Source organism: Myotis nattereri, assembly GCF_964212035.1.
Source record: "Myotis nattereri genome assembly, chromosome: 5".
NCBI classification, from domain to species: domain Eukaryota; kingdom Metazoa; phylum Chordata; class Mammalia; order Chiroptera; family Vespertilionidae; genus Myotis; species Myotis nattereri.
In genome coordinates, this window is record NC_138080.1 from 25,563,042 (window position 1) to 25,577,473 (window position 14,432).

Genomic DNA, 14,432 nt, shown 5'->3' on the forward strand with positions numbered 1-14,432 from the left:
AAATGATATTACCATATCTGAAATTAATATTGGGGTGAGACTTTTAGCTAAGTCTGAGTAAGGTTGCAGACAAATTCTTCTAAAAGAGACTTCAGCCCGGCCAGTGTGGCTCAGTGGTTGAGCATCAACCTATGAACCAGGAGGTCATGTTTCAATTCCCTGGTCAGGATACATGCCCAGGTTTCAGGCTCGATCCCCATTAGGGAGCATGCAGGAGGCAGCCGATCAATGATTCTCTCTCATCATTGGTGTTTCTATCTCTCTCCATCTCCTTTCCTCTCTGAAATTATATATATATATATCTACACTAATAAAAGAGAAAAATGGTAATTGGTGTATGGCGATACCGTTTTCATTGGCTAATCAGGGCTATATGCAACAAGATGGCGGCTAATTTGCATATGTAGGCATAATGCAGGGAGGCGAAAGGGAAAGCAGGAAGAAGCCCCCTGCCACTGACAGTGATCTGAAACCCAGGGGGGAGGTAAGAGCTGGGGGGCAGGGCAAAGGCGGCCCTGGGGCCGCCTTTGCCCTGCCTCCCAGCCATGATCGGAGAATCAGGCGCCTTTGCCGCCCTGGCCAGTGATAGCAGGAAGTAGGGGTGGAGCCAGCGATGGGAGCTGGGCACGGTCGAAGCTGGCAGTCCCAGGAGCTAGGGGTCCCTTGCCTGGGCCTAAAGCAAAGCCCACGATCGCGGCACCCCCCACTGCCACTGCAGGTCCCCGCTGCCCAGGCCAGATGCCTAGGCCAGAGGCGTTAGGCCTGGGCAGGGGCGGAGCCTGCAACCGCGGGGAGCTGGGGGTCCCCTGCCCAGGCCTGACACCTCTTCCGGAGGCCTCAGGCCTGGTCAATGGGCCGATCCGGTGATTGGTGATCGGAGGGTGATGAGGGTCAACTCCTCTGGCTGAGGCATCAGGCCTGGGTGGGGGGCGGAGTCAGGGATTGGGGGGATATGATGGTCCCCTTGCCCAGGCCTGAAGCCTGGGTCAGAGGCGTCAGGCTTGGGCGGGGGGTGGAGCAAGCGATCAGAGGGAGATGGGGGTCCCCTGCCCAGGCATGATTCCTGGGCCAGAGGCCTCAGGCCTGGGCGGGGGCCAGAGCCAGTGATTGGGGGGAGATGGGGGTCAACGCCTGAGGGCTCCCAGTATGTGAGAGGGGGCAGGCTGGGCTGAGGGACACTCCCCCCCCCCCACCCAGTGCATGAATTTCGTGCACCGGGCCCCTAGTGTGTGTGTGTGTGTATATATATATATATATATATATATATATACACACACACACACACACACACACACACATACATATATATATGTATGTATTTTTAAATATGATAATAAGGAACTATTATAAGTAACCATTTACCAACAAATAACTAAGATGAAATGGGCAAACTCCTAGAAAGATACAAACTATTAAAACTGACTCAAGAAGTAGACAAATCTGAATAAAATCTGATAGCTAATTGAATTAGTAACTAAAAATCTTCCCACAATGAAAAGGCCAGTACCAGATGGCTTAACAGGAGAATTCTATCAAATATTTTAAGATTAATACCATTTTTCTCAAACTCTTCCAGAAAGCAGAGAAGGGAACATTTTCTAACCCCATCTAGAAGGCCAATGTTAACCTAATATCAAAGCTACACAGAGATATCATGAGAAAACTAGACTCAAAAATCCTCAACAAAATATTAGCAGCACTACGATATACAGAAAAGATTGCACATCAGGACAAAGTAGAACTTATCCCAGGAATGCAAGTGTGGTTTAATATCCAAAAATTAATTTATATAATAAAGCATACTAGTGGGTAACAGATAAAAAAACAAATCAACTATAGACAGAAGTATAAAAACTTTCAATAAACTAGGATTAAAAGATAATTTACTCAACTTGATAAAGAGCATGTTCAAAAAACCTACAGCTAACATCAAACAGCAGTGAAAGACGAAATGCATTACCCCTAACATAGGAAAAAAGGCAAGGATGTCTGCTCTTGACACATATTCAACACTGTACTAGAGAATCTAGCCAGTGCAATAAGGCAAGAAAAAAGAAACTGAAAGAACAATGACAGGAAGCGTTGGAAGTAGTAAAATTGCCATTACTTACAGATGGCATGATCCTGTGTGTGAAAATTCTAAAGAATCCTATATAATAAAAGCCTAATATGCAAATCGACTGAACGGCAGAACGACTGGTCGCTATGACGTGCACTGACCACCAGGGGGCAGACACCCAATGCAGGAGCTGCCCCCTCGTGGTCAATGTGCTCCCACACGGGAGCACCACTCAGCCAGAAGCCAGGCTCACAACTGGTGAGCACAGTGGAGGTGGCAGGAGCCTCCCCCGCTTCCACTGGACATCCCCCAATGGCTCCCAGACTGCGAGAGGGTGCAGGCCAAGTTGAGGGACCACCCCTCAAGTGCATGAATTTCCTGCACTGGACCTCTAGTCTACAATAACAATAAAACAAAACTATCAGAAATAACAATATCTGTTTAGCAAGTTCATAGGCAACAAGATCAATATTTTAAAATATCACTTGAAAGCCTTTTAAGATCCTCTCACCCCAGCTGAAGGGGGAGTGAAGATCACCCTGCTGGATGCTAAATGTGTGAAAGGAACATTGCCTACAGGAACTGCATCCTAGCTCCCCCTGAGTTATCCTTTCCAAGGAGGCAATTCACAACAGATAGAGGAGCAGGCTCTTTTTTTTTTTTTTAAATTAATTTTAGAGAGGAAGGGAGAGAGATAGAGAGCGAAACATCAGTGATGAGAGAGAACCATCGACAGGCTGCCTCCTGTATGTCCCCCACTGGGGATCAAAGCCGCAACCCAGGCATGTGCCCCTGGCCAGAAATGAACCTGGGACCCTTCAGTCCACAGGCCAACTCTTCATCCACTGAGCCAAACCGGCTAGAGCAGGAGCAGGCTCTTAATCAGAGCTTTGTCAACCAGGGAAAATCTAGAAGTCACTTTAGCATAAAATAATTAAGTGATTTAAAGAATATGCATAATCCCCGGTGTGGTGTGCTAATGCATTGAGCATTATCTCATGGACCAAGAGGTCCCGGGTTCAATTCCCAGTCAGGGCACATGCCCGGGGTTGTGGGCTCAATCCCCAGTAGGGGACATGCAGGAGGCAGCCAATTAATGATTCTCTCTCATCACTGATGTTTCTCTCTCTCTCCCGTTCTCCTTTCCTCTCTGCAATCAATAAAAATATATATTTTTTTAAAAAATATGCATGAAAATGTAACCATTTATAGTATTTCCAATGAAGAGATTATAAGTAAACATGCACATGATTTAATGCTCACAACTTTATAGTGATTATTTGTTTTGTGCAGAAGGCTGTTGAGCATTTGAAAAGTGGCTAATATGACCACGACTATGAGTTTTAAATTCTACTTAATTTGACTAATTTAATTTAAAATTAAAACAGTCATGTGTGGCTAGAGCAGCCGTGGGCAAACTACGGCCAGCGGGCCGGATCCAGCCCGTCTGAAATTAATAAAACTAAAAAAAAAAAAAAAAAAAAAAAAAAGACCGTACCCTTCTATGTAATGATGTTTACTTTGAATTTATATTAGTTCACACAAACACTCCATCCATGCTTTTGTTCCGGCCCTCCGGTCCAGTTTAAGAACCCATTGTGGCCCTCGAGTCAAAAAGTTTGCCCACCCCTGGGCTAGAGGCTACTGTACTGGACAGCACAGCTTTAAAGCACCAACTTTTCATCAGGACTGAGGCCTTGGCCACCCTCTGCCCATCTCTTGTCCCACAGGATGCCCAAGCGGAGTGGGAGAGTCACAGCACGCAGGGGTGACTGACACACAAGGGAGAGAGGTCACCAATACAGAGCACCGAGGGCCTTGACAGAAGGAAATAGACTCTTACCTCCTCCTCTTCTTCTGAGCCACTTTCTTCACTATCAGATCTTGGAGCTACTTCATACCTAGAAAAAATATTAGTGTTTTAATATAAATCTCCCCCAAACCAGCATAATTCATTTACCTTAGCAAATTGGCTTGTTTCCAAATCAAGCAAAATCACCGCCAGCTGCCAGGCAGCTGACTCAGGATCCTGGATGCATCTGGAATTCAAGGCCCAACTCACCCCGGGTTCATCTCAAGCCAGGCCTCCAGCTGCCCTGCTTTGGGGGCATCCGTGCCTGTGAGGATCTTCCCACTCTCTACATGGATCACTTTCACAGGCAGGTCACTCATTTGGCTGGTCTCGTCCAGAGGCTGAAAAGAGACACGTGTGACTTTAGGTTCTGCGGTGACCATACCTCAGATGTTCACTAACCATGGCCAACTGGGAAGTGCCCTGTCAACTCTATAACCAAAAAACTGGCACACAACCATGGCTAGTGGTTGTGAAAATGGGTTTCCTATATGTCAATAATTCAGGAAAAAATATAATCCACTGATGACAGCAGTTTCTTTGAGATAACTGACATACATGCTTTTATTTTCAAATAGGTAATAGAGTCACGTAGTTTAAAACTCAAGAGTGTAGAGTATGGATTCTCTCCATCCCCTGTCCCTCAGCAGTTTCTTTCTTCATAGATGCCCACCATGCATCATTACAGATCAATTCCATGCATAAGAAACTAGAACTGGTTTCTCCCAATTTTTACACAAATGACTACTATTCACATTCTTCTGGCCCTTGATTATTTTTCCATTTGTAATGTGTTTGTTACTTCATCAAGATCCTCATTTTTGTTGTTGTTAAATAGCTAATTGGAATATTTGAAAAATAAAACAACTAACTTCCTCTTAGCAAAACATATGAAATTCTTTGATTTCTCATTCTGAGATATCAACTTTGGATGAACATTTCCCCCTTCAAATTTCCTGAAGATTTCAGAATGAGGATGATGTTCTTACTTTAAACCTTTCTTTGCATTGTGAAAATTAATAAACAAAAAATTAGGTCAACTAAATTGGATCCAATTAATCTAAACTAAAACTGGCACCATAAAGGCCTGTAGAGAAGCTCTCATGTCCTACCACTCTAAATGAATTGCCCCCAACAGGAAGTCAATTACAGATCCCAACAGGAAGAGACCTACATTGCACTCCCAAACAGGAAATGCATCTACTGTACTACCACAGCAGGAGGAAGGCTTATCTCTTATACTGCAACACGTCTAGCCAATTGAAACCCAGCTAAACCAATAAGAAGCTGTCATCACCTGAACTTACTTTATTCCAATAAATTTTCATTTTTCTTTTGCTGACTTTCCTGATCCATCCTCATTACTATAAAAGCCGTCCATCTTGTATAACAGCTCAGGATAGCTGTTTGCTAGATGAGATGCTACCTACCCAATTCACATATCATCGGATAAAACCAATTAGATCTTCAAATGTACTCAGTTAAACTTTATTAACAGCATCTTCCAGGAACCTATATCCCTGCTTCCCTCCAAAGTTTTGCACTACCGACACCATTCATATAGTAGAGAGATTAGTCTCTGTGCACAATACAACCTCACCCTCAAAGTGGCCCACCATGGTGGGGGAGGGGTGACACCAACTTTAATGGTGGTGATGCCTGCACCTGCCCACCCAAAAAATCTGATTCAACTGCTCTAGGGTTTTATAAAAGTTTCCCAGATGATTCAGATGTGCAGCCAATGCTGAGAACCACTGGCTGGGAACAAGGACAATTCACAGCCACCACTGAGTGATGCTTCTGTTACAAAACGGGCCAGGAAGAGAGCCCTTAACCAGGAACCACCTTGCTGCACCCTGACCTTGGATTTCCAGCCTCCATAACTGTGAGACCATAAATGTTTGTTATTTAAGCCACCCAGGCTATGGTGCCATTGTGTTTTGTTACAGCAGCCCAAGCTGACTAAGACAGTATCAAAAGGTGTTACATAAGGAGGCTCACTACAGCAACGTTGCAATAGGAAAAAAGGCAACGGGAATAGTCACCAATAGAAGAGGAGGTAAAGAGTAGCTCAGAATAGATCTTTTTTTTTTTTTTTTTCAGTGCATTTGTAACAGCTACAAATGGGAAGCATCCTAAAGAGCTATCAGTCTGAATGATGAAACAGATTCTAACCTGTCAACACAATAAAATGAAAATAGAACTAATGATGTGATATGGAAAGTGGCACAAGATATTTGGCTAAGTGGGAAAAGTCTAGCTAATGTCTAAATTGACCCAAATAGTCCCAAAATAAAACAAAGGGGATATAAGCATAAAGATTTCAGGAAGAATAGAGAAGATGTCACCAGGAATCAGTATGCATACCTAGGCTTTCTACTCTTCATGTTATCATTTAAATTTTTTCTATAGGAAGTATGACATTTTGGAGAGGTTAGAAAGAATAGGGTAAATTAAAAATGGACCTGGCGTTTGACCCAGCAACCCTACTTCTGGGAATATAGCCTAAGAACTCCGAAACACCAATCAGAAAGAAGATATGCACCGCTATGTTCATAGCAGAGTTACGTACAATAACTAAGATCTGGAAACAGCCCAAGTGCCCACCAGTAGATGAGTGGATAAAAAAGCGATGGCACATTTAGACAATGGAATACTATGTGGCTGTAAGAAAGAAGAATGAACCTGGAGACTATTATGCTAAGCCAAATAAGCCAGTTAGAGAAAGACAAACATCACATGATCTCACTTATATGTCTAATGAAAAAAATAAACTGACAAACCAAATAGGTCCAGAGGTATGGATACATGGAACAGAATAACAAATCTTATTTGCGGGGAGGGGGGGGGGTGAGGGGGGGGTGGAGGGTAGAGTGGGAGGATACAGAAAGAGACTAATCAAAAAACCATATATGCTTAACTCATGGATACAGACAATAGCATGGGGAAGGCCTGGGGTAGGGTGGGAATCGGGGGTAAAAAGGGAGAAAATGGGAGATATCTGTAATACTGTCAACAATAAAACTAAATTCAATTTTTAAAAAAATAGAAAGAATATGGTAAGTGTCCATGAGCTAACAGGGTGAGTTGTCTGAGATACAATGCTAGGTGAGAAAAAGAAAAGCCTTCCAGTGGCTCATGCATAGAAAAGGCTACCCTTTGGAAGTGGGACAAGGAGCCAGAGGAGGTACTAAAAAAACTTCTTATTTACACATCCCACTTTTATATATCTTTCTCCCAAATGTGTGTGTTACACCAGAAGAGTTGTTTTCAGGAGGTGGGCAGGAATGTTGTGGGAAGGTGGGTGTATGGGCACAACCCCTCTGAGAGGGCCACTTTGTACAGCTCAGATGTTGGAACAAGCTGGTGTTTCACACACTAAATAAATCCACAACGAGTGAATAAACAAAACCAACAAAGGTGGGGGAAACCACAGTAACAGGGGCATGAGGGGAGAACGAATCCAAGCAGCTTCTGTGCACAGTATTTAGAGGACACTCTTGGGATGAAGAGCTCCAAACAAACACTGACCTCTAGATGGGAGGCTCCTGGTATTTGTTTTTATTTTTTCGAATTTTTATGAGAGTTTAATTTAGCCAAACTGATGACATATGCCGGGGAGCAAGATCTCAAATACTCTGGGAGGCTCCTTTTACAGAGGGGGGCGCATTAGGAGTTCTGAATGTACATCCTGTGTATCCTAGGACTGAGCAAACAGGAAAGAGTATCATGGCTAATGGCAGCCAGATTTTTGCTGTTTCAGTGTGGAAAGGGAAAGGACAGAAATAACCCCATGGTATTGGATTAGAACTGGTGGTATCAGTGTTTTCTCAAGATTTGTTAATACTCGTATATATATATATAGCAATGAACATGTATACACACACATACACCTATTTCCTACATCTGTCTGCTGAGAGGCCCTAGAAGCAATGACACCCAGGAGCAATGAGCACTCCTAGATTTTGAATTTAAAATATTCTTCTTTGAGAAAAGGAATCAGGGCTCCTTAGAGAAATGGCTGACTCCAGGGCTCAGGCAGGAAAAGCAGACAATAAGGTTGCACCATTTTGGTGTATAAAGAAGTCAGGAAGCCCCCAAAGGATGGTAGGGACACATCAAAAGGACACAGGAACCAATTTGAAGGGGCTCCTACTGGCCCAACTGGAACAATTTGAGCATGAAAATAAATACTGCCCTGGCCAGTTAACTCAGTTGGTTAGAGTGTCATCCTGATAGGCCAAGGTCACGCTCCAGTCAGGGCACATACAAGAATCAACCAGCTGCCTGACCCGCAAGGCTCAGTGGTTAAGCACTGGCCTATGAACAAGGAGGTCATGGTTTGATTCCCAGTCAGGGCACATGTCTGGGTTGTGGGTTTGGTCCCGTGTGGGGCATGTTGGAGGCAGCTGATCAATGATTCTCATCATTGATGATTCTCTCTCTCTCTCTCCTTTTCTCTTCCCCTCTGAAATCAATAAGAAATATATTTTTTAAAAAAAGAATCAACCAGCCCAGCTGGTGTGGGTCAGTGGCTGAGCATTGACCCGTGGACCAGGAGGTTGTGGTTTGATCCCCAGTATCGGGGCATGCAGGAGGCAGCTGATTAATGATTCTCTCTCAATCACTGATTTTCTCTCTCCCTCTCATTCCTCTCTCAAATCAATAAAAAATAATTTTTTTTTAAAAAAAGAATTAACCAATGAATGCATAAATAAATGGAACAACAAATTGATGTTTCTCTCTCTCCCTCTCTCCCTTCCTCTCTCTCAAATAAAAAATAAATACTGACAATGAAGGATTAAATTAAGTAAGAATCCATGAGTTCGTACCAGGGGTTTGCAAATTATGGCCTATGGGCCAAATAGCAAATAAGAGAAAGCTTTTCCTTCCTACAGAAAGCCAACTAATAAATAGAAGTAGGCAGAGATAATCAATGGATGTGAAACCAGTGAATTAGAAGTATTCAGAGTTACAATATATGTAGTGTCAGGTATCTCCCACATGGCACTTAATTACAAAAGGAAAGACAGTAACTTTACAGTGGGATTGCCTTAGTCAACACCAAGAGATCAAGGATCAAGGTCACAGCACCGGTGGCAGAACAAATCTGTGCCATGCAGTTCCCAATGTGACGCCCCAAGAAGGATACAGCGTCACTCTAGGGTCTTCCTGCCAAAACATATAACTTGACTTCAATCACAAGGAAACCTCAGTCAAACCCAAATTGAAGGCCACTGCAGGAAATACCTGGCCTATACTCTTCTTTAAAAATACCAAAGTCGCCCTAACCGGTTTGGCTCAGTGGATAGAGCGTCAGCCTGTGGACTGAAGGGTCTCAGGTTTGATTCCAGTCAAGGGCATGTACCTTGGCTGCAGGCACATCCCCAGTAGAGGACGTGCAGGAGGCAGCCGATGATGTTTCTCTCTCATCAATGTTTCTAACTCTTTATCCCTCTCCCTCCCTCTCTGTAAAAAAATTAATAAAATATATATTTTTAAAAATACCAAAGTCGCCGAAACCGGTTTGGCTCAGTGGATAGAGCGTCGGCCTGCTAACTGAAGGGTCCCAGGTTCGATTCCGGTCAGGGGCATGTACCTGGGTTGCGGGCACATCCCCAGTGGGAGATGTGCAGGAAGCAGCTGATCAATGTTTCTCTCCCATCAATGTTTCTAACTCTCTATCTCTCTCCCTTCCTCTCTATAAAAAATCAATAAAATATATTTTAAAAAAAAATGCCAAAGTCATAAAAGGCAAAGAAAAAGCGAGAAGCTGCTCAAGATCAGTGACAAAAGGGACTACCACTGAAGGTGACATGTGAACTGGGTTTTCTGTTGCAGTGAAGGACACCAGAAGGACAACTGGAGAAACCTTCATAATGGCTATGGATTGTGTCGTAGTAATGCATCCATGTTCATTTCCAGGTTTTGATCACTGCACAATTATGGAAACGAATTATCTTGTTTTTAAGAAATACAGCGGGGCCTTGACTTACGAGTGTCCCGACTAACGAGTTTTTCGAGATACGAGCTGTCTCTCTCCGCCGATTTTTTGCTTTGAGTTGCGAGCTAAAATTCGGGTTACGAGCCAGCTTCAGATACCCCACCGCTAGTTGGCACAGCGAACGTCACAGTGAACGCCACAACATCAGCCCAGCATCACGTGTCTCACTCGTTCACTTTTTGATTTGACATACAAGTAATTTGAGTTACGAGCTCCATCACGGAACGAATTAAACTCGTAAGTCAAGGCTCCACTGTATACACTGAGCCCTAGCCAGTGGATAGAGCATTAGCCTGTGGACTGAAGGGTCCCAGGTTCGATTCCAGCCAAGGGCACATACCTGGGTTGTGGGCTCGATCCCCAGTAGGGGGTGTGCAGGAGGCAGCCGATCAATGATTTTCTCTCATCATTGATGTTTCTATCTCTCTCTCCTTCTCCCTTCCTCTCTGATATCAATAAAGAAATATATTTTTAAAAAAAGAAAAGAAATACACACAGAAACACATGGAGGAAAAGGGCCATGATGTCTGCATCTGATGCTCAAATGGTTTAGGAAAAAATGACAATAGTGGAAACAGGGAATTTGGGTGAAGAGTACACATAAATTCTCTGTACTGTTTTACACCTCGCATGAGTCTAAAATTACATGAAAGTAAAAACTGGAAAGTAAATAATGTGGCACATGCATAGAAAAGCCTGGGAGAAAACACCTAATAGTTAACAATGTTTCCTCTGGGCAGTGGGCTCAAGGAAGGAGTGGGATGGTGGCAGGAGACATATATGGATTCTTACCATCATCATATTCAGCTTTTACAGTTTAAAAAGAAAACAAGTTGGTTGGAGCGTTATCTTATACACCAGAGGATGGTGGGTTCGATTCCGGTCAGGGCACATACCTAGGTTGTGTGTTCAATCCCTGCTCGGGATGCATGAGGAAGGCAACCAATCAATGTTTCTTTCTGTGTGTGTGTGTGTGTGTGTGTGTGTGTGTGTGTGTGTCTCCATCCCTTCCTTCCTCCTTCTGAGATCAATTTAAATAAAGAAAGAAAAAGAAAAAAAGAATGAAATAGACCCAAGGTCCAGGGCTGGGTTGACATTTCCACAAAAAACACACACCAAAAACCTGGCTCCTCACCTCGCCATCGGGTCCTATTGCAGGTGTCTGTCCTTCCGCATTTTCTGCCTTCTGGAAATAGAGAGAGATACAGTCACTCCCTGACAGGGAGACTGAGGCAACATGGGCCAAGAATGCCGCTCCAGTCCCCAGCATACCTTCTTTTTCTTCTTCTTCTTTTTCTCCTTGGCAACCTGGGCTGCCTTGTGCTGCCGCACCAGCTCCGTGAGGTTAGCCACGTACTCGTCTGTCTGTTGCAAGAGGTAGGCCAAGCGCTTGTCCTTCTTCTGGTCGATGAGTTTCCGGTACCCTTCCTCATCTTCTGCCTGCAAAAGCATGCAGTTATAGCATTTGCCTGCAAGACATGCTTGTCCATTAGTAACCAAGACAGGCAAATCAGAGTCGAGAAGTCCACTGGGAATTATTGTTAACCAGCAATCAGGCCCACATTTAGGGAGCTCTTAGTCACACCCTGTGTTGTGCTGTATGTAGGTCTTTCACATAACTATCGTCTCTCCCTTTAGTATTTCCCCAACTCTTACCCAGAGCTAGGCTCTGTAAGGACCTGGCTGCACAGACATAATCCTACTGAGTTATTTATAAAGGCCAATATCAAGTTCTGTCCCATCTCACAAACATGCCCCAAATCGAAGCCCTTTTCTCTACTTGGTCCAAGCAGTCTCTCTCCCTCCGGGCTTTCTAAGAATTTATCAGATCACATCACTACCCAGCCTTCGTGACTCCCCATCATGTTCAGAATGAAATCCAAAGCCCTCCCTATGGCCTGAAAGGCCCCAAATGACCTGCCCTTGGGACTCTGACTTCACTCCTCCCCTGCACCGTTCTGTTGTAGGGGCCACTTGCTGTGCCTTGCAATTGGCTTTTACCTACCTTGGGCCCTTGACCTTGGTTCCTCAACCCTAGGAGGCACTTCCGCCAGGTTTCTGCTCACCCTTTCAGTACCACCCTGTCAATCCCATGAGTCCTGCTTCATTCTCTTTAGTGCACCTTCCACCATTCAAAACTGTTTCACTTGGTCCACTATCTCCCTAGAGTTAGCACAAGCCCCTTGAGGACAGAGCTGTGTCCTTCCCTTTACTTCTGTGGCCTCTGTCCACACAGTCATGCCTACCAATACCTACCCAATTAGGAGATCACCCAGGAATAAATGGTCAGAAACACAGGGTGGGGGTGGGGGATCAGATCACACCATTGATGGCTCACAGCCAGGAGGGGTTGCCACCTTCATTTTCTGGAGGACATAAAGTAGCCAGCTAACTGGCTAAGGTCATGCAGGCACTCTAATGGCTGGTGTGACCGGCAAAGGTCTGAGGCCAGTTCTTTCAGATTCTCAAACCCAAATCCTTCCACTCCTAACTCTGAGCAGCAAAATGCCTCAGTGTAATACAGGGTAATGGATTCCTGGTCCCTGCACCGCCCAGTGCACACACAAAGGGGTACACAGTTACAAATGCAGAATTTTACCATGAGCCTCCGCATTCTTTCCTTCTCGATTCTTTCATTTTCCTTCTTCTGTTCCCGCTCTGTGTTGGCGTGATACGTGGCCACTGCCTTTGTGAGTTTTTGAATTTTGCCTGTGACGGATCGGTGATATTCTTTGAAATCCTTGGCATGCTGAAGAATGCTGTTGAGGTATTCCTACAAGGACACACAAGACAAGACTGACTACTGTAACACTCCCTGAGATAAAACTTTAAAGGCAGTTTGTTTAAAACCAAGAGGACACAGTCAAACAATACTCTAACACTGTTTGCCTACGAGGTCCCGAGGTTCCGTGTTCTCAATACTGGGAGGGTGGTTGGAAGGGCCCTCCTTTGTACACAACAGACAATCAACCTTGCTAAGACAAGCTGACAAGAACATTAACCAATTCAAAATGCTCCCGCCCTCCAACCAAGTTATTCCATTGCTAGGAATTTTATTTTAAGGAAATAGCAGAGATTGTCCAAAAAAATTCAAGAACAAAAATGCCTACCCCAGCCCTGGCCAGGTTGGATGGAGCATCACCTCGTACACCAAAAGGTTTCGGGTTCAATGCCCAGTCAGGGCACATATAGGAGGCAACCGATTGATGTTCTCTAACATCAATGTTTTTTTCTCTCTCCCTTTCTCTCTCTCTCAAGTCAATAAAAAACATATCCTCGAGTAAGGATTAAAAAAAAATGACTATCTCAGTGTTTGATTACATATATACAAAATAAGGCTGGAAAGATATATATATATATATATATATATATATACCAAAATGTTAACAGCGGTCTACACTGAGTATTGACTTTTTCTATTATTTTAAACTACACCACTAATAGACATTGACTGGAACTTTAGGAAATATAACGAGTGAACAACAAACAGAATCATCCCAAATCATACTTGAGTGGAAATTTTGGTCTCCTTGACTGTTCTTGTAAAAACCTAACTTAGCGCCAAAACCGGTTTGGCTCAGTGGATAGAGCATCGGTCTGAGGTCTGGAAGGTCCCAGGTTCGATTCCGGTCAGGGGCATGTACCTGGGTTGCAGGCACATCCCCAGTGGGAGATGTGCAGGAGGCAGCTGATCAATGTTTCTCTCTCATCAATGTTTCTAACTCTCTATCTCTCTCCCTTCCTCTCTGTAAAAAAGCAATAAAATATATTTTTAAAAAAAAACCTAACTTAGCCCTCGCCTGAGGACTGAAGGGTCTCAGGTTCAATTCCGGTCAAGGGCACAGGACCAAGTTGTGGGCTCAATCCCTACAACTGTGGGGCATGCGGGAGGCAACTGATCAATGATTCTCTCTCATCATTGATGTTTCTCTCCCTTCCTCTTTGAAATCAATAAAAATATATTTAAAACTTAAAACTAAATAAATCCTATATAATAAAAGGCTAATATGGAAATCGACCGAACAGCAGAATGACCAGATGCTATAGTGCGCACTGACCACCAGGGGGCAGATGCTCAATGCAGGAGCTGCCTACTGGTGGTCAGTGCACTCTCAGAGGGGAGCGCCACTCAGCCAGAAGCCAGGCTCTGTGGCAGCGCTAAGGATGTCCAGCTGACAGCTTAAGCCCACTCCCTGTGGGGCCATCAGTCAACCCCCGAGGGCTCCCGGACTGCGAAAAGGTGCAGGCTGGGCTGAGGGACCTCCCCGACCCGAGTGCACGAATTTCGTGCACCGGGCCTCTAGTAATAAAATAAAAACCTAACCTAAATCAATCCCTCCTCTGGGAGACTCCATAGTTTCCACCGCACTCAGAGCAATAGTGCAACTTGCTCCTTGGCTCACAAGGCCCAGCACACTCTGTCCTTACCTCCTCCTACTCTCTACCGTGCTCCACTCTGGCTGCACAGAGATCCCTGCTTTTTATAGAACACACAGCACATAGCCCCAGGGCATTTG

General features: G+C 44.4%; 1 protein-coding gene across 1 annotated transcript in view; it reads right to left on the reverse strand.

Moving 5' to 3' along the window:
* SMARCA4 (SWI/SNF related BAF chromatin remodeling complex subunit ATPase 4) overlaps window positions 1-14,432 on the reverse strand; it is a 98,408-nt gene that overhangs the window by 50,115 nt on the left and 33,861 nt on the right. Inside the window, exons 10-14 of the mRNA XM_081092083.1 lie at window positions 12,515-12,688; window positions 11,188-11,355; window positions 11,051-11,101; window positions 4,122-4,252; window positions 3,903-3,960 (exon numbers count right to left, since the gene is read on the reverse strand). Coding sequence (XP_080948209.1) covers window positions 3,903-3,960; window positions 4,122-4,252; window positions 11,051-11,101; window positions 11,188-11,355; window positions 12,515-12,688 — 582 coding nt within the window. The remainder of the gene's footprint in view (window positions 1-3,902; window positions 3,961-4,121; window positions 4,253-11,050; window positions 11,102-11,187; window positions 11,356-12,514; window positions 12,689-14,432) is intronic.